Source organism: Micropterus dolomieu, linkage group LG08, assembly GCF_021292245.1.
Source record: "Micropterus dolomieu isolate WLL.071019.BEF.003 ecotype Adirondacks linkage group LG08, ASM2129224v1, whole genome shotgun sequence".
Taxonomy (NCBI): Eukaryota; Metazoa; Chordata; class Actinopteri; order Centrarchiformes; family Centrarchidae; genus Micropterus; species Micropterus dolomieu.
The window spans coordinates 11,345,577-11,365,504 of record NC_060157.1 but is presented as its reverse complement, the minus strand read 5'-3'; the positions used below and the strand labels follow the sequence as shown (position 1 = coordinate 11,365,504).

At 41.9% G+C, this 19,928-nt stretch overlaps 1 protein-coding gene across 1 annotated transcript in view; it reads right to left on the bottom strand.

Moving 5' to 3' along the window:
• Positions 1-208: 208 nt before the first annotated feature.
• Positions 209-19,928, bottom strand: part of LOC123974554 — a 33,803-nt gene continuing 14,083 nt past the window's right edge. Inside the window, exons 8-17 of the mRNA XM_046055361.1 lie at positions 12,307-12,841; positions 11,786-11,945; positions 11,490-11,606; positions 11,294-11,395; positions 10,973-11,123; positions 10,242-10,863; positions 9,952-10,105; positions 9,752-9,841; positions 9,460-9,655; positions 209-8,671 (exon numbers count right to left, since the gene is read on the bottom strand). Of these exons, the coding sequence (XP_045911317.1) occupies positions 750-8,671; positions 9,460-9,655; positions 9,752-9,841; positions 9,952-10,105; positions 10,242-10,863; positions 10,973-11,123; positions 11,294-11,395; positions 11,490-11,606; positions 11,786-11,945; positions 12,307-12,841 (10,049 nt within the window). The 3' untranslated portion in view covers positions 209-749. The remainder of the gene's footprint in view (positions 8,672-9,459; positions 9,656-9,751; positions 9,842-9,951; positions 10,106-10,241; positions 10,864-10,972; positions 11,124-11,293; positions 11,396-11,489; positions 11,607-11,785; positions 11,946-12,306; positions 12,842-19,928) is intronic.

The window sequence follows — 19,928 nt, the reverse complement described above, 5'->3', positions numbered from 1 at the left end:
TACTAAAATGTGTCATCTGCTTTTTATTTTTTTTTTTTAATTGTACCTCTTAACAATATGAGCCACAGATTGGTTTATTCCCAATAACAGAAAAGTGCTGGCACTGTGCATTAATATGAAATTTGCTTTTAAAGTAATAGATTTGGATACTGTTCACATAGAATTCAATTCATCCAAATATTGATGAAAAACACACTAAATACAAATGTAAAATTGTAATTTTCGTTTTATTGACTTGCATTCTAAAAGAACAATGTAACAAGCCATTTTTTTTTACCAGCAATATAACATAAAAGCCAGATTATGGCTACAGTACTGACACTTTGGCTATGTTAAAAAAAAACAAAAAACAAATCTGTACATTTTTTGTACAAAACATCTCTGACTATTTCCAACTAGAAATGCACATCAAGCAGTTGAATTTACAAGTGATCAATTAAGTTTAAGAGGCGTTTAGTCATAATCATATAACAAAAATAAACACACATACTTTGATTACAAGTAGACAAACTAGAACATAATGAACTCAAATACCTCTGAGCATTTCCACATCAAGCCACAATGTCTGATCTTTCACGTGGCTTTTCCTGTAGGTCATGTTGAAATTTCAAAAAGACATGGACAATTACTTTCCTTGAGAAAAACTACATTCAGTGTGTTATGCGGTCTATCTCTAGCCAATTTGATAAGCATTTTTGTCATTCATCAGCCTTACTGACCCATCTTGTGTAATGATTTGTCTAACTTGGCTAGACATTGCTTTTATTTCCATCGCTGTCCATACTTGGATTGGTTTTAGTTTCTACACATACACCATGAATCCCCTGCTTATCAGTTTCTTTCCCCTCTTCTTTTTTTTCTTCTCCACCCCCTGTGCCTGAATCTATAGGCATACTTGTTTTACCAGCAGGACTTTTCTCCTGCTCCTGTCTTTGCCCTTTGACCAACTCTCTTTCTCGACTCACTGGTCTACCTCTACTCCAGTCCCTGTCTGTTGGGTGACCTATTTGTTTATGTTTTGGGCTGAAGACATCAGGATTGTTGATCATACGATTTGGGAAGCGTATAAGACCTTCTGTTGGAGTGGGAAGTAAGGCAGCTCTGTGTCTCTGGGGGTTTACGGTTTGCTGATTTTGTAGGCTATCAAAACCGGAGCATGAGTTTCTTCCACTGTTTTGAGCTGGACCTAGGGGCCCACTGTTAGGTGCAGAATGTGGATCACTAGGGCCTTGGAATCTGGAAATCTGATGGGGACTATTGAAATGAGCTGGTGCTGGCTCATATCCCTTTGAGTCTGACCCTGGGCCTTCAATTTTTGTATCCCACCTACCAGGTCCATGTCTTATATCTGAACCTTCTGGTGCTGGCCCCCTCATATCTGTATGCCTTCTTATAGTTGGACCTCTCCTTTGCCTCCTAAAATCATGCTCAAATCCTTGTCTACCTGTTCCAGGGGTGTCCATGTCTAAACCTCGCCTATCAGATCCTGGCCCCCCACCATCGGAAAACCTCCCATCAGTCCCTGGGCCTTCATTGTTTGAATTTCTGTTTTCAGGCCCGGAGTGTCTTAAATCTGGACCTCCGGGGCCTCTCCTGTTTGGACCTCCCCTATTAGCCCCAGGTTCTTCCATGTTTGTCCCTCTTATATTACCCCTGAAGTCTGGCTTCCTCCAGTCATTCCCCATAGCTGGGCCTCCTCTCATATCTGATCCTCGTCCTCTTGTGCCTCGACCTCTTCTATCATGGCCCTGTCCTCTCTTGTCTGGATCTCTTTCTCCTCTTAAAAATGGTCCAGGCCCCCATCTGTTTGGCCCAGCACCCCCCCTATCAGGCTCTCTCCATTGATTTCCAGGTTCTCCCATATCTGGGTCATCCTGCAGAGGCCCTGGACCCCTGAAGCCAGGACCACTACAATCATCTTCTGGACCTCTCAAAGGTCCTGTAAATGGTAAATTTGGTCTTTCCTGTATGTGCCTTGGCCCCCTACTTCTAGAGCCTCTCCATTCCATATGAGGACCTTGCCTACTATGTTCTTGAACCTGCTCAGCTGGACCTTCCTGGATGGGCCGTGTACCCCTGTTGCCATGTCTTGTCCAATCATCTCCTGAACATTCGCTATCATTTCCTGCAGCCTCCATATTGGGCTCTCCTTTCCATCTATCTCCCCAATTTAGACTGCTAATATCTGGCCCCGGTCCTCTGTTTCTCCTCATAGGCCCTGAACCCCTCATGTTTTGACCTGTTCTATCAGGTCCCAGACCCTCTATATCTGGGCTTTCCTGGATAGGTTCTGAGCCTCCAAAGTCAGCCTCTCCCCAGTTATCTTTTCTATTTCTAAGACTCTCTGTATTTGGACCTTTCTGCCTGATGCCAGGGCCTCTAAAGTCTGGACCACCTGATCTTGACCAATCAGGTCCTGCACCCTCTATATCTGGACCTCTTATTTCAGGCCCAGGTTCACTGAAGCCTAAGCCTCCTGGTTCTTGTCTGTCAGGCCCTGGGCCCTCAAAGCGTGGACCTCTACTTTCACAACCGGGTCCTCTAAACTCTGGACCTCTTGGATCTTTCCTATCGGGCCACAGACACTCCATAACAGTTCTTTCAAGCCTCACTCCTCTGATGTGTGGACCTCTTCTATCAAACTCCATATCCCCCATATCTGGAGGTCTTCTTTCTGGCTCAGGACCCCTGAACTGTGGGCCTCTTGAAAAGTTACTGCTGTTGCCTGTTTCCCCCATATCTGGAGGTCTTCTACCGCTCATGTCAGCCCCTGGGCCCTCTATGTTTGGACCTGAATGGTGAGTCCCTGGTCTCCTCATGTTTGGACCTCCTGGCCCTCTCCTGTTGGGCTCTGGACCCTCCACACCAGAACCTGGTCTTTCCAGCCTTGGTCCTCTGATATCTGGACCTCTCCTGTCAGGCACTGAGTCCTCCATATTTGGATGTCTGCATTCTGGCCCAGGACCCCTGAACAGTGGTCCTCCCTGTCCTCTATTATGGGTCCCTGGAACTTCAATGCCTGGACCAGTTCTTTCAGGCCCCAGTCCTATGAATTCAGGCCCAGGACCGCTCAGATATGCTCCTCTCCTGTCATGACCTTGACCATGCATAGAGGGACCTCTCCTTTCACACCCAAGCCCTCTTAAGTCTGGACCAACTGGTCCTCTCCTGTCAGGCCCTGGTCCATTCATGGCCAGACCTCTCTTTTCAGGCCCTGGTCCCGGGATATCTGGACCTCCTGGTCCTCTCCTGTCAGATTCTTGACTGTCCATAGAGTGATGTCTTCTTTCATGTCCTGGTCCACTAAAATTTGGAACTGCCAATTCTCTCCAGTCAGGTCCTGGACTACCCATAGCAGGACCTCTCCTATCAGGCCCTGGTCTGCTAAAATCTGGCCCTCCGGGTCCTCTCCTAGCAGTTACAGGACCCTCCATAGCAGGACCTCTCCTTTCAAGCCCTGGTTCACTGAAATCCGGGCCTCCATGTCCTCTACTGTCAAGCCCAGGATGATCCATTGATAAACTTCTTCTCTCAGGCCCTGGTCCTCTAAAATCTGGTCGTCCAAGTCCTCTCCTGTCAGGCCCAATACCCTCCACAGATAAGCCTCTGTTTTCAGGCCCTGGTCCCCTGAAATCTGGACCTCCAGGTCCTCTCCTGTCAGTCCCAGGACCCTCTATAGCGGGACCTCTCCTTTCAGGTCCCGGGCCTCTGAAATTTGGAACTCTAGGTCCTCCCTTGACAGGCCCAGGGCCCTCCATAGATAAACTTTGCCTTTCAAGCCCTGGGTCATTGAAATCTGGACCTCCAGTTCCTCTACTGTCAAGCCTAATATGCTCCATAGATAAACTTCTCCTCTCAGGCCCTGGTCCTCTGAAATCTGGACCTCCAAGTCCTCTCCTGTCAAGCCCTGGACCCTCCATAGCTGGACCTCTCCTTTCCGGTCCCAAGCCTCTGAAATCTGGACCTCCAGGTCCTCTACTGTCAAGCCTGGGATGCTCCATAGATATACCTCTCCTTTCAAGCCCTGGTTCACTGAAATCTGGACATACGCCTTGCCTTTCAGTCCCAGGACCCTCCATAGCTGGACCTCTCCTTTCAGGTCCTGTTCCCCAGACATCTTGATCACCTGGTCCTCTTATGTCAGGACCTGAACCAACCATATCAGGATGTCTCCTTTCGGGCCATGGTCCCCTGAAATCTGGACCTGCTGGTCCTCTTCCGTTAGGCCCAGGACCTTCCATAGCTAAACCTTTCCTTTCAAGACCTGGTCCCACAAAGTCTGGACCCCCTGGTCCTCTCCTGCCAGGTCCCAGATTGTCATTAGTTGGACCTTTACTTTCAGGCTCTGGTCTCCTGAAATTTGGACCTCCTGGTCCTCTCCTGTCATGCACTGGGACCTCCTTATCAGCTCCTTGCCCAATGAAATCTGGGCCTCCTGGTGCTCTCCTGTCATGCATTGGGACCTCCATATCAAGTCCTCTTCTTTCAAGTCCTGGTCCAATGAAATCTGGACCTCCCAGTCCTCTCCTGCCACACATTGGGACATCCATATCAGGTCCTCTCCTTGAAGGTCCCGGTGACACAACATCCAGGCCCCCAGGCCCTCTCTTGTCATGTGTCATGTTCTCCATGTTTGAACTTGTCATTTCAGGCCCTGATTCTCTAAAGTTGAGTGCTCCAGCGCCTCTTCTTTCAGGCCCCTGGCTCTCCATGTCTGGACCTCTCTTATCAGGCTGGTGGACTCTCCATTCATCTTGCATAAATGGCCCTCCTCTGACTGGACCTGACCTTCTCCTGTCTGGCCCTCTCCAATTATCTCTTTTGTCTGACCCAGGGCCACTCCAATCTGGAGCCCCCATATGTGAACTCGGGCCTTTATTTTGACTTATTTGACCCATCATATCAGGACCAATAAGACCTGGACCCCTCCAATCTGGATTTGTAATGTTTGGCATGGGACCTTTGTCTTCTTGACCTATTTGTTCATTTCTCCATAGACCCTGTATATGTCTTCCTTGCATGTCTACATCCCTCCTATTTGTATCTGAGCTACCAATAGTACCCATATCTTGACTAGGCCCGATGTAACGTGTTTCTGTTGTATCTGGCCTTCCTAATTCATGCATAGTTTCTGATTCTCTCATGTCAGGGCCATGCTCACTCCTGTCAGCACTAATATCTGGCTGTGGTCGATTGATATGTTCAGGTGCACTACTGTCTTGTTCAATGAAGGACATGTTAGACCCACCATTTTCATAATTTATGTTTGGCCGTCTTTGTGGGCCCCGCCTTTCAACTGTCATCGCTGGGGATAGTCTATCTTTTGTAAGAACTATACTGTCTGAACCCATAGATGCATTGGAATCTAAACTCCTTTCTCGACCACCACCAACCCTACTCAAATCTGTATCTCTTCCATATAGCTGAAACCCCCTTTTCAGAGGGCCCCTATCCTCAAAAACTGGACTGCCATCATGCCTTGATTGCCTCTGAAGTCGTCCTGAGCCTCTTAAAGAAGGACCTGGACTTCTTATATCTCGACTTGGATCTTTTACACCTCCACTCCTCATAGCAGATCTTACACCCCCAGTATGTGGAATTTCATATCTATCTTTTTGGCCTTTACCTTTTTCTATAATATCTGAAGCCTTACCCTGTATCTGTGGACCCTCAAAAGGTCCTCCCATATGTGAAGTTGTAACAGCTGGTACAAGCATTTTTCCTCTCAATTCTGGTTCACACTGTCTCACATCATGGCCTGGATCTTTTATTTCTGGGTTCATACCTTGCATACTAGAACTTCCCATATCTTGCACTGGACTCCTCATCCCAGAACCTTGCATGACTGCCCCTGAACCAATTCTGTCAGTATTGTTTTCCTGAATACCTGGTTCTCTCAAAATTCGCTCTGAACCCTGCATCCCTGTCCCTGGGTCCCTCAAATGTTTCCCTTGACCGCTTATAGCTAGGTCTTGCATATGTGGTCCAGGACCCCAAATATTAGGGCTTATGCCTTGCATGCCTGGTACCCTCATATCAGGCCCTGGGAATCTAATTCCTGTTTCTCTTAGATATATTTGTGATCCCCTATTGCCAGGTTCTTTCATATCTGGTCCTGGATTCCTAATATCTGGACTACTCATACCAGGTCCCAGACACCTTGTCACAGGGTCTATTTCAGATCCTGAGCTCAGAATATAAGAGCCTCTGGCTGGATCTGAATGTCCTCCCCCTTGCCCGAGTATTTCTGGATGCTTTAATCCTGGACTTTCCCTATTTTTAACATCTGATTTTGGAACTCCAATAGTAGGCCATAGTATATTGGACATTGTTGCTTGACCACAAATAGGCAGATGATTTTTTTCATCTTTAACAAGTGGCATTGTGACACTGGTATATGTCTCAGGATCTCTGATTTCCTCAATCTTTACAGAGTCAACCTTTTCAATGCTGCTAGGTTTCACAAACTGTGGCTCTGGATCAGGGCTCTGAGGAGAATCTCGAATAGGCGGATCAATTTCTCTTAAAGGAACTGTACTTTCAATTTTGTTTTCAAGCAAAAGAGATTCCAGTTGAGAGTGGTTGTCCACTTGTGTAGAAGAACCACTACCTGTGTCATCATGGTTACTGAGTGAATTTTTTTGAAGATCCTGGGATTTTGGTGGTTCTGAAATCTCAAGCTTCACATTGTGAAGAGGAAAAAAGTCTTTATCATGGTTCTCGACCAGATTACATTTTAACTGATATCCGTCAAGGTCATTTTTAACAGTAACCGAGGTACATGATAACGTGTTACTCTCTACAAATTGTCCAACCACAGAGTCTGGAGTATTACACAGAACACTTGCACTTTTTGATTTCTCAAGGACTTGAGGAGAAGGTCCTCTGTGGTGTTTTGGTGAAAGGGTGAAAGGAGATGATGGGGATCTTCTACGCCCATGAGAATGTCGGCGTTCAGTATGCTCTTTCCGATGGCGACCCTGGCGGTCAGACTGTGCTCTAGCTCTATGCCTCGACCTATCCCTTTCACTTCTTCTGTGTCTATCCCTTTCTCTACGTCTCTGGGAATGTGAAGGAGAACGGTGCTGTGACCTTCTTGAAGGACTTCTATGGCGGTTCCTTTCACGATGACTCCGCTTTTTTGGCGATGACCTTCGCTTTCTGCTGTGGTACAAATTTGGAGTGCCCTTGTGGCAGGCACTACGCCCTGTTCTAGACAAAGATGAATCATGAGTCTTCATATTGACTCCTTGAAATACATCGTCCTGAATTTCATTAAAAAGTGATTCGTCCTCTGGATCATACGCTACATCAGAATCTTCAATCTCTCCTGCAGAGGAACCCTTGTCACTTTCCTCAACATTTTTTGGTGTTTCATCTTGCTCTGTAACAGTATCTGTATCATTTTTTAAAATAGGGATGGCAGTTGTGTCTTCTAGCTTAACAGATTGCATTTTTGTGTTTGTCTCTGTAAGGTTGCTGGTCTTGTCTGTTGATTCTGAATGCCTCGACTCTGTTTGCATTATTCCACTCTGCAGAGATGACAGTTGACTGAGAGGCAAAGATTTTGGTGGGGGAGACATCAGGGAATCAGAAACAGAAAAGTGAGCCATGAACATACCCACAGCCTCCCTCTGTTGACGTAGTGCTTCTTCCTGCTCCTTCAACTGCCGTTTTTGCTCTTCAATCTGCTTATTGAGCTCCTCAAGCATCCGCTGTTGTTCAGTTAGTGTTGCAGCTGACACAACCACAGTGCCTGTAGGAAGGTTCTCCACTACTCCAGCTGGGGTAGAAGTTTGCGCTGGAGTGGAAGTGGCAGCTGGCATTACATCCTGGGTGGAAACTGGGGGGCATAATGGAGAATCTGTTTGAGTTGGAACAGGGGACTTTGTTACAACAACATCACTTTGGATATCGGCGAAGATGGTCTCGTCCTCTGGATCATAGGCCACATCATCTTCAACAATGCCTGATACTGCAGGCCTATCTGCCTTAATGTTTGCTATGCTCTGTGGGGCATCCATTCCATATCCCTTTGCTGGATCATACTCCTCTTCTGGGTCATATGGCCGGTCAAAGTCACTATCCTCTTCTTCTATTTGTTTGACTTTGGATTTCTGTCCATACTGTTGGACAATTGGATCCACCATTGACCCAGACACTTGAGAAAAAACTGGAAGCTTCTTAATACTAACAGTTGTTGTTGTTGAATTTCCATCAGAAGAGTCAGTTTGCTTATTGGGGAACAAGGTCTTCAAGATGGTCTGCAGTGGTGTCTTATCAGTGGATGCTGTTGTGAGATTATTCTTACTAGAGGTGGACTGAGTGGCAGCAACAACGGCTGAGGTGGAAACAGGAGGGTTTGCTCTAATGGAAGTCAAAAGAGATGGTATGGTAACTGAGCCCGAAGAGGAAGACTCTGATGGTGACCCAGGGCAAGAGGGTGAACCAGGGGGTGTGATGCTAGCAGGAGTCTCTGGATCGTATGGTTGAAATATCTCCAATTTGTCTGAACCATAGAGGACCGGAGGTTTTGGGATCCACATAGGGTCTTTGGACATATGAACTTTGGGTCTCTTCTCTTCAATTTCCTGGGGCAAGCTTCCTGGACGTTTTGCCTTCTGAATTATTGCCAAACCCAGAAGAAGATTGGGCCGGTTTGTTTCAAGCCCTGTGAAATAAAGAAAAGTAAGATGATTAAGATTATTAGAAAAATTGTCATAAAAGCAGCAGAACTGCTGCAGAACTGCTGCTTTACCGCTTTACAATTCTGGTCATAAAGGTTTGATAATTATATATATGGGTGTTGGTTCAGGACTTTTCGTTAGGGCTTTTTACATTGCAATAAAAACACCAATAATTAAAATGACAAACGTTCTACATGACAAACGTTCTACATGCTCTCCATGTACATGTTCTACAAGTTGACACCAAAAATGAAATGCAAGATGAAATCACAACCACAACTGAACCTAAAAACTCATAATTGGATATTGGATATTATTAGTTACTGTATGTAACTGTATAATTATATTTAATTAAAATTAATAACTAAATTAAACTATTTCTTGTTAAACATATCTACCAACTAGAGTCTGTAGTCAGCTAAAAAGAGTAAAAAGTGTATACATTATATACAACATAATAATCCTAATTTTAAGGTAACAACATGTTTAAAAACATGAAGGTGCATTTGATAGAAGCAAGTGGATTACTTTTTCATAAGAGATGGGAGTGAGCGATGGTCTGGGAATAACATTTGTCAATTTTATTTTCAGTAGGTAGTTTTTAAAGTTATTAAAATAGATGAAAGATGATTTCTTTGATGATATATTGCAGCCTGAATTTAAGCTGTTACTTTTGAGTCTTACATGTGTAAATTATTTTGCTCACCCTTAGCCCAATAATGCAAACGTTCATTATGTAAGGCTATAAGCGTTAGTCTTAGCATTATCACACCTGGTCCTTCAAGAGGTTGTAGTATGGATGGGATTGTCTCCTTTGCACTGAGTGGGACAAGGTATACATCCTTGATGGAACGGCTGCTATTGGCAACCACACCAAAACGACCTCTGCTGCTAAAATAAGAAAACAGGGAGACATAGGCCACCTCTTCCTCCTCTGTTGCAGGGTGAAACCGAATCACACATAACTCCTAGTAAGCAAAAAACAAGCAAAAGATGTAATATATTGATAGATTTTCAATAATATTGTACACGACACATACAGAAATACTATATGTACTGCTTGCCTTTGTAACAGATGTCTTTAGTTTTGCAACATAGTCCCACACTGTCTGAGGCATGATTCGTCCTCCGATTTGTATGGTATCAGGCAGATCCTACACGGGAGAAAGAAATTGTTCATATTTTTGTCAATTCAAGTAATGACAATGACAGATCTTTTGGATACAGCTTTGTGAATAAAAGTTATTACTGTGCAGTACTATACCGCTTTGAGATTTTCAGCAGATCCTGAAACTAGATATCCCTTGGTGACAAACTTGGCTACACTGAGCATGTTTAGGAAGCCTTTCCACAGTATGTCTTGCTTAGCTATGAACTGAGAAGTCTCTCCATCAGCTGGGGATTCAGATATCACAGTCCTGAGACACAAAGCACAATAGCACAATAACAATCGTATCCACACATTACGCTGATTTTGCTCAAATGTTTACTACCTTAAACAGAACAAAATAGAATACTTCTATGCGCTTTATACTCGCACAGTCATTTAAATACCTTGAGGATGTGCCATAGAGTCTGGGATCTGCAGAGGAAGATGGCTTCATTAAGATAGATTTAGGTAATGTTTTCGTTGGTGGTAGTGTGGAGGTCGGTGGTGAAGGTGAGGCAGATCTACTTTCTTTAAGAGGAGCATAAGGGGCTGATTGGTTATGGGTTGTGTTACTGGGACCAGTGGTGCCACTATACGAAGCAGGAAACCTGCTTGCCGCAGTGCGGGGGTCACGCCTTGTGATGGTTACTGTGGAGACAGCTGGAATCACAACGGGTGTGTATGCTCTCTTTCGTGTAGTGATACATTTAGGAGTGTCTGGAGTTGGGGACGCAGGGGACTCGATGATAGGGGAAGCTGGAGACTCTAAAGTAGGGGAGGCTGGAGAATCCATTATGGGGGAAGCAGGGGATTCTACTATAGTCAATGGACAGTCAGTGGTAAGGCGGGATGAATGATCCAGTTGGGATGAAGTTGGAAAATCCATGTCAGGTGAATCAGGTGGTGCTCGCAGAGGGGAGTCATCTCCTGCAGACTTTCTCCAAGAGGGTTCATAGTTATCTCTTGTTTCAGAAACATTGGGTTTTTTCTTTGCAGGTCCCTCCTCTTCCCCTTCTAGTCTTTGACCTTTGTAAGCAAAAAAAATCTACTTTGAAAAACTAAAAGTATCAATGAGTGGTCATTGAATAATAATGTCTTCTAGGTATTGCATGGCTATTGTAAAACTTTAACTCACCTGTGCATATCTTGCATTTCAGGTCAAAGAGATGAGCTTTGTGCTCTGATGTTGTGTCCTTAAGCATACAGGCAAGAATATCTGGTACAGCATTGCCCTGGCTTGGCTGGCTTGTTCTGGCCTTGAAAACAGGAGCAGGAAGACTTTTCTTCTGTTCCAGGGAACGCATACAAACACAAACAATAAGACTTAACCCACAAACATATCACAACATCAATGGCCTTTCATGAGAAATCTTTATATGGAACAGGAGAGACAATATAATGACCATATGAAAAATGTAAATTCCACCAATTGAATGCAAATGAAGCAAGTACACACCATGTCTCTTTCGGGTCTAGAGGGAATCAAACTGGGTAAATCAACCTTCACTGCTTCAGGCCTGTGCAGCAAATTTGTTGCTTTGGCAGCTGCGTCCTTGACCTAGATACACAAGCAATGCAAGAAGATAATTACTTCTGACGCAAACAGTGCTTGACCCTTCTGAGGCCTGATAATAACTTCAATTACACCTTACCTCTGTTGTTTCTTTTGGACTTGGCTCTGATGCCTTGGTAGCCTGCATATCCTTCTGGCTCATCCTGACCAGTCTGAAGGGACTGATCTCTCCACGTATAACCCGACACAACAAGCCCTAGAGAGAATCCATAACTGGACTGTCAGTTTGCTAAAAACATAAATACCTAAAAAAACATTTTTTAAAGTCACTATACACATGTCTGTCACCTTATTTAAGTAGTATTATAAAGTAGTATAAATGTATGTAAAGAAAAGAGATCACAAAACAGAAATTTTTATCAACTTTGAACAAACCTTGTTTTTTGGGTCTTTCAGGTTGAACATTATGGTTCTGTACTTGTTCATGTATTTGCTGTCTGTGTTGCGAAATATGTCGAACATCTCCATCTCAATGCTTGCGACCAGCTTTGCAACTTCACTCTCTGACATCTCCAAATCCTCACAATCACACACCCTTGACAAATGAAAAGGCAGTTAGTCACCAAATTTGTTTTGCGTCACTGCTCTAACGGATTGGGATGCAATTTGTACACATTCATTCTTGTAAAAGTGCAAAAGCCACAAATATGTTCCATCATATTTCTTCAAACCTACTTGACTACTACTGACAATTACGCAATCTAGTCAGTAGAGACACACAGTAGTAATACAAACCAAGAACTCTAATGTTTTTTAGAGGCTGCAGGTTTGAGCATGTAATTGCATTTTTTAAACATGCTTATAAATTAATTGGCATTCACTAATTTGGCTCCTTATACCATCACTTGATGTTTGATGTTTTTCATTTTCATACTAGCCTGTAAAGCAGTGCTCACCTTTTGATCAGGATGCTGGTGAGGGAGCGCTGGATGCTCTGTCTGACCTGGTTATTGGGCTGAGATGGTCTAGATGAAGGAGCAATGGGTGCAGGTGGCACTGGAAGATTTCTGGTTTCGCTCAGCAGCACTGGGCCTGAAGACGGCTTCTGGCCTGGTGTTGATGCTGACACGTGGCTGGACGAAGGCTGGGATCCAGACTGCTTCTTTGGTATAACGTATGTGGTCTTAGTGACCATTAGCGCCCCTGTTTCATGATGTCTGGGAGCTGAAGTGGATGGGGACTGTATGACTGGAGCCAGACTAGATTTTGCTGGTTTGGGTAGAATGCAGGGATCTGATTCTGCAGATTGCTGCTTTGACACACCACTGCTGAATGGCTCCTTTGCTTTTTCTTGAGAGTGGCTCTGTGGTGGGGCTGGCTCAGTGACAGACTGGGAAGAGGGAGCAGCATCGGTAGAGGTGTCCTCTGGAGATTGTTCTGAAGGAGTTACAGCCTCACTGTCAGCCTCTATCTCTTTACTGTCCTGTTTGGCTGAAAAAGAACAATATGGAATTTTGTCAATATGAAGAAATATAACTGTTTCTAACTGTAACATAAACCAACATGGTACAAGATACGCAAATAAGTAATAAGTAATCAAAGCCTAAAAGATAATGCCTTTACTTCCGGTACTTGAAATAATTAAACAAGCTTTTCCATGTAAACAGAAACTACGAGCTCTTGATTAATCTCTCCTGCTAATTCCTATACAACTCTGTAACTTATATATAATGATATAACTGTTATTGTAAGTGCCGTGCCCATAGTCACCATCTCAACAAGGAAAATATGAGACAATTAGTTTTCTGCAGTTGATCCAACTTAAATCTGGAACTTGCATTGGCCTGACTGTTTAGTGTTTGTATCTCAAAATGTAGGAGAGGAAAGTGGTGGTAATGAGTTCAATATACAGTACACAAATTAATGATTGCAGCTTTAGTGTGTAAAATATGACAATACAGGACATTTTCTTTTTATTTTCCTTTACATATTTATGTATGTAAATACTGTATTGTCTGAACCATAAAAACACAAATCTTTTAGAACTCTTTTCGGCTTCACATTTTAATTTATTATATGCATAAATGAGTGAACATATTTATTACATAAAAATTCATTGTCCCCATATGGAACGATGATGAATAACACATCCACAGTGATGGCACAATGTGAGGTTTGGGAAAGCACAAAAGCAGTTATTCCTGGTTTCCTCCAGTGACCTTCAGTCACTGCAGTTTATCTTCTTGCAAATTTCTCGGGGAGGATGTAACAACATTTCCCTCCTCTGTAATATGCTTCAATACTCTGTTGGCATTTTGTAAAACTTTTTTTTCAGCGCCATTTTGGAGGATATGAATGAATGTCCTGTGAATGCGCTTAACAGTTACTACTGACTGGGATTTTATCCTCTGATAAATATGACTATAGCTGATCATTTCAATCTGTATGTGTAAAAAAAATTTAAATAAATCACACAAACTTTCTACTGTCTATTTCATGGAAGATCAGCTCTGGTGTGAGAAGGCAAATGAAAACCAAGGAGGTAATGCCTCGACCTCCTGTACTTGTAACTGTAAATTGTTAAAAAGAAAAAACAAAAAAAATAACTATGAGCTATGAGCTCTTGATAAACCACGTATCCTGCTAATTCCTATACAATTAATATATGATGATATAACTGTAAATGCACCATCTTAACAAGGAAAATATCAGCAAAGTTTTCTAATGTTGATCCAACCTAAACCTGGAACTTGCATTATCCTGACTGTTAAGTGCTATTATTTTAAAATGTAGGAAAGGAAAGTGGTGGTGATGAGTTCCATTTACACAACTTATGGATTGTAGCTTTAGTGTGACAATCTCTATGAATGTAAATACTGTATATATTGATTGTCTGACCAAAAAAATAGAAGTCCCACTAATGATGAACACAGATAATGTAAAACCTCACATGTACAAATGTGTTCATTATGTTTGCATTAAATGGATGGTATGTTGCAAGTCCTTCTTGACCAATCAAGAGGCCACGCTACCCATCCAGTTAAAGGGGAATAGTACTGTTTTTAGCCATATACAGTAGATACTAACATATTATATTTTAATATATATTTAGGGGTCCAAGCAGTAAACTGATATCTAGTATTCTTTGGATACTACATATCATGTTTCAAATGGTGTTCAAACAATGAGTACGCAGTGACATTCAGTCTCTTACTGTAATTAGTACTGTATGCACATTTTCTATTTTGAGTATTTGGCAATATACCCGACACTAGCAGAATGATGTGTGATTTTTGCTTTAATACCAACATTTTGACTGTTTTAAGGATTTTAAGTTTAAACAGACAAAAATACCCTAGTTTTGAACACTGGGATATCATTGCCCCATCTTGTGCTAAGATGTGTGGAAAGCCATGTCTCCCTAGTGGTGCAGTCATTAAGTCACCTTATCTGGGGACACAAAGGTCCAGCTTTTGAATCCCCTGGAGGCCAAGTTCTACTTGCGAACAATGTAGTAATTCATGTATGTGATATGTGTTAAGTGATAAGTGTTCATTGAGGTCATACCAAGTCTATTTTTTTTCTTATTATTATTTTTCTCTACTAAAAGTATTTGTGCTGGAAAAATCGTAAGACCTAGAAACAATAAAACTGACCGATGGAGTCCAAATTTCACCCACTACAAAAGGCACATATAATGACACTCATTAACCTCAAGGTGACACAGTACTTATCATGGTTACATTTTCACAGTTAACTCAAAAACGGCTTGCCCTAGAGTAAGAGTTATTTCATTTTAATCATTCATCTGCATCTGGTCTTCTGCTCTAAAACTGTCACATTTTGCATTTTTTCTTCCTCAATTTTTTCAAAATCCTATTTTCAATATCTCGCCAGAAAGCGCAGGGCCAATCATCCCCAAACTTTGTCAAAATCATCTACAGACTTCACTGACTTAAGTTTAATACATTTCTTCATCAACAATTCTTCTCAAAATAGTCATGTGAAACACGTCTTCACTGAAGGTCACAAGCTAGATCAAGTGTTTCTGAAAGTAGATTAATATACCTCAACAGAGTATGAGCATATAGTGATGACCCACGATTAATTATTGTAAAGTTCAATCAAATCAAGGGTTCTGCTTCTTCTCAAATAAATAAGAAACAAGCATCCAAATGCTGGCAATCTGCTTGGACCCCGATCATTGCCACTAGCTATAACACCAGCAGCGGGCATGGAGCTTTGGCATGGAGCTTTGCCCCCTCAGTTACAGTTTCTTATGTGTTTTGTTAAGAAGTGTCACTGTCAAGATAAAGATTGATTGAAAAAACCCCGCCATTTTCCCATAAGCGCCAGCATGTAAAAGTTGATCTATAGAGAACGCAGTCATTTTCACGCTATTAATTCACTTTAGATAAACATTTTGTGTTGCTACTGGCAACACCTTTAGTCTTCTACTAAACAGGCATGCAGACTCGCTCAGTAAGGAGAGGCTGATGGTGGGGGGCTTAGGACAGTGATGTGTCTTGGATTCATTCTGCATCTGACAGCTCATCATCTGACAGCGATCCACTTGCACAGAGCAGGCTAGACATGCACAAACGCTGTCTGAATAATTTCAGAAGCTAAAAGTTGAATTCTGTTTCCTCTGGAGAGTTTCCTCTGTCCTGTCATGTCAAGTTTAGAACTTCAGGTTTTTTCTGTTTTGCTGCTCAAATACCCCACGATATTTGTTGTGACTTTATTGCGCACATGACGTTTAAAATGACCGACAGCAGCCATCTAATCATGAAAGTAAATTGTTAAAGAAAACACTCCTACATCAATAAAACACAAAATAAAGAAACCAGTGTGGGGGAGAGATGTGACCCATGACCCGTTCATCATAGTTTATATTAAAGCAGACCAGTGAGGATCCAGATGTTTCATAGAGGAGACAGCATCTGTCTGTTAACAGACTGGAGTTCCGACACTTCACTGATAAACTACAGAGCAGCAGAGCAACACAGGCTTCATGATCAGAGATCACGTCTACACTTCTCTCCATATCCCCTCTCTGCTGTGCATCTGCAGTTCAATCAGTCAACTGGTGTTTTTCATAATGCGCTCATACACTATAATGGCAGTGCGCCAAAGTACAAGCGCACTTGGCTTTAAATAGGAGATGACACTGATTGGTGTATTGCATGTTATGCCCTACACACCCATGACTAATTCACAGACTAAGTACGACCCTTTTGAACCATGCACCCGGCGCACAGACCATTTTTTTCTGCCGTCAAACGAGCAAAACTGGAGTTGCACTTCACGCCGTGGGGGCCCTATGTATTGATATATATATAGAAAGATTTGCCCCCTCGCCATTTTTAACTGCCCCCTCAGTCAATTCATCCTGGCGCCGGGCCTGACCAGCAGTATTTAAGGTTAGATTTACACATTTTCAGTGTTAAGTTGCTTATGTGAGTAATCAGAATTAGCCTTAGATCAGACCTGGCATTATGGCACAAACAGTAAGAAGTAAGAAGCTTACATACACTGAATTGCTAGCCAAGCTCAAGAAGTGAGGATGACCATGGTAAGCCCTGTAGAAGTTGTGATGTCAAACATGTGATCAAGTGTTTTAGGATGTATGGTCAAAAGGTGGCAAAGTCTGCTTTAGAAAAGACCAAGATAGGGAATATGAGCATGGTAGAGGCTCGGATTAGACATAGATAAAGGCAGTGTGACATTGCAGGGTAAGCTAATTTAATCACTGGTCCTGTTGAATGCATCCTCTGCATTTGATCCTTCAGCCATGGTGGAATTCAACAAAGTATGTTTACTCAAGAACTGTACTTACATTCAAAATTGAAGTAGCTGTACTTTATTTGAATTTTTTCTTGTGCTTCTTACTCCACTACAATTATATGACGGCTTCAGTTACTAGGTATTTTACAAATAATTTTACACACAAAACAATTGTCAGAAAATTGATTGGAAACTATTTTGAAAAATTCATTTAGCCCATATGACCCATGACTCTCAAATATGAGGATTTGCTGCTTTTCCTTTTAATTAATTAATTTACCTCTAATAATAATAAACAAAACCAGCATTGTGCAGGTGTCACTTTGGGTTCTGAGTAATTGTGACAGCGTTTCTCATTAAATGACTTGGTTATATTGACTGACTATTTTAGTTTTTTTATGATGTTTGTTGCTTATGTTTTATTGCTTGATTATTTTACTGTTTTATGTGGTTGTTGCTTATGCTTTATTGTTTGATAATTATTTATTACTACTTAACATCATTGTTTCTGTATTATCATTTTATTATTTTACTTCTGTAAAGCACTTTGTGCCTTGCTCTGTGAAAGGTGCTGTATTAAATATAATTACTTACTATTTTCTGAATTTCTACAAAACCAACAATCAATCAATTTTCTTGAATATACTTAAATACTTTAACTTTAGAGTATTAAGTATCAAGCAGCTCCAGTTCAAAGGTTTGGTCAATTTGGAGAAATATTCCTAATAACTAATGTGCATTTCAGGGAGGAAACCAGGTCACCTGCAAAAACCCCATACAAACACAAGAATGTATACAGCATATGAGTGTAGAGGTTTGAGATACGATAATTCACGTTTGGGCCTTATGGAGATGCAGTGGGCAAAATTCAATGTGACATCCAAGCAACCAAGGAATATTTACAGAAGACTGGGTTCAAATGTGGTTCTCTGCCTCCTTTGCACCCTATAGCATGCCCAATAGGCTAACACACCAAAGCAGTGTCAATGCAGGAAGAAAGTGAATGATCGTGGTTTAATGTGTCCTCTGCAGACACTTCTGCTTTTGGATACTGAGACAGGTAGACGAAAAACTGAATAAATGAACTAATGAATGAAGGAAATAAGGAAGGAACATATATGCCAATGAGTAACCTTCTGCACTAATGAGGTAAAGAATGAAGAATCTTTATTTGTGCATGATTATGCGTGTGTGTGGGTGTGTGTGTGCGCGCGCCAAAGTGGGTAGTTGTGGTTTCAAGATGATGACACTCTCTTTAAGACCACGTCACTGGTCAATCAAGGAAGATCCCAGCACAACTCTTTTAATCGTTGAGAATTCACATACCTATGAAACTATGGTAGATAATCTTAAAATCAAGAATATCCCATTTTGATTAATATTTTCATCAACCCGACAAGTCAAACAAAATCTTTAATATTCATGCAGTCCTCACAGGCTGACATACAATTTCTTTAATTAGGGTATTTGTGATAGAGATTCAGTGAAAGCTTTTTTTTCCACATTTTGCCTGTATTCCTGAGCCTTTAATCTTCTCTGTCCTTTCTGTTTGCACCCCCGTCAAAGTCGCTACATTCACAATTCTGACGACACCATGTCTACATATTAATGATCTTTCTTGGTGCCAGTTGGCCCGTATATGCCGTTCTTAAAATATCATAGCAACTCTCTCTCATTCTGTCTTTCAGACTGACTGCTTGGCAAATCACCACCTTCCCATCGCCACCTGGATGTTTCAGGCAATTCAACTGAGAGTTTCTATCAACCACCTACTGACTTTACTCCAACACCATCAGCATCTAGACTCCAGGGGATCCTGTTCTATCTCTTATCTACATATAGGCCTCTGATAAAGCTTCACATCGATGGGGCCAAATGCCAAAGCCTTTCTGGGTTTGAATCCGGCCCAGATTATTTCTTTCTGCCCTGCCTTTCCTGTCTCTATCTACTGTGACAATCAAATAAAACAGAAATGCTGAAAAACATCTTCTTGCAAAACGAAATTTTTTTAAGCACTGGGGAGCGAATTGTGTTTTTTATTTTGGCAATAGTGGAGGGACAAAATAATTTTAAATGGTTGTATTTTATTTTTATTTCACATACATTTTTTCTTTTAAAAAAACCTTGTCTCCCACACCTACCTAAACCTCATTGGACATTACCTTAGCCTCCATAGTGTGGCTGGATGATCCCATCTCTATCACATAATTATAAACATATAATTATAATAGCCCAAATTTACACCTGGTATTAAAATGTGATCTCCTGTGATTATCCTGAAAGGTAACTGGATAATAAACGATCCGATCTTGCCTTTGTGTTAACCAGTTTTTTATAAATTTTTTCTCGTTATCCACATTGGATACTCCTTTCACCACAAGGTGAACCGTCATGGCCTAATACATTCTAAAAAAAAACTGTAATTGTATTGTTACATTATTTTGGCCACTGCTGCCAATGGTTTGTATGTTACGTTTATTTGGGAAAACAGTCATTAATATGCATGTCACTTATGTAGGCTGTGTGCGCACTGTGATGTGTGATGATGCGATTTTTTGCAGGGAAGATTTGCTGTTTGTTTTGGTTATAACTCTTACTCCCTCTGTGCTATTTCCTCGGTGCATCGGCTGGACTAAGTCAGCGTCTTATTTTTGTTTCACACCTCAAATTATCATAGTAACTTCTGTACCTGGGCTGCTAGTTTGCTTTTTACCCAAAGAGGAAAGGAGGACCAAGGTTTAAGAGTCACGGTTCACTATAAACATAATGGCCGAGAAATGTCAGCCTTTAA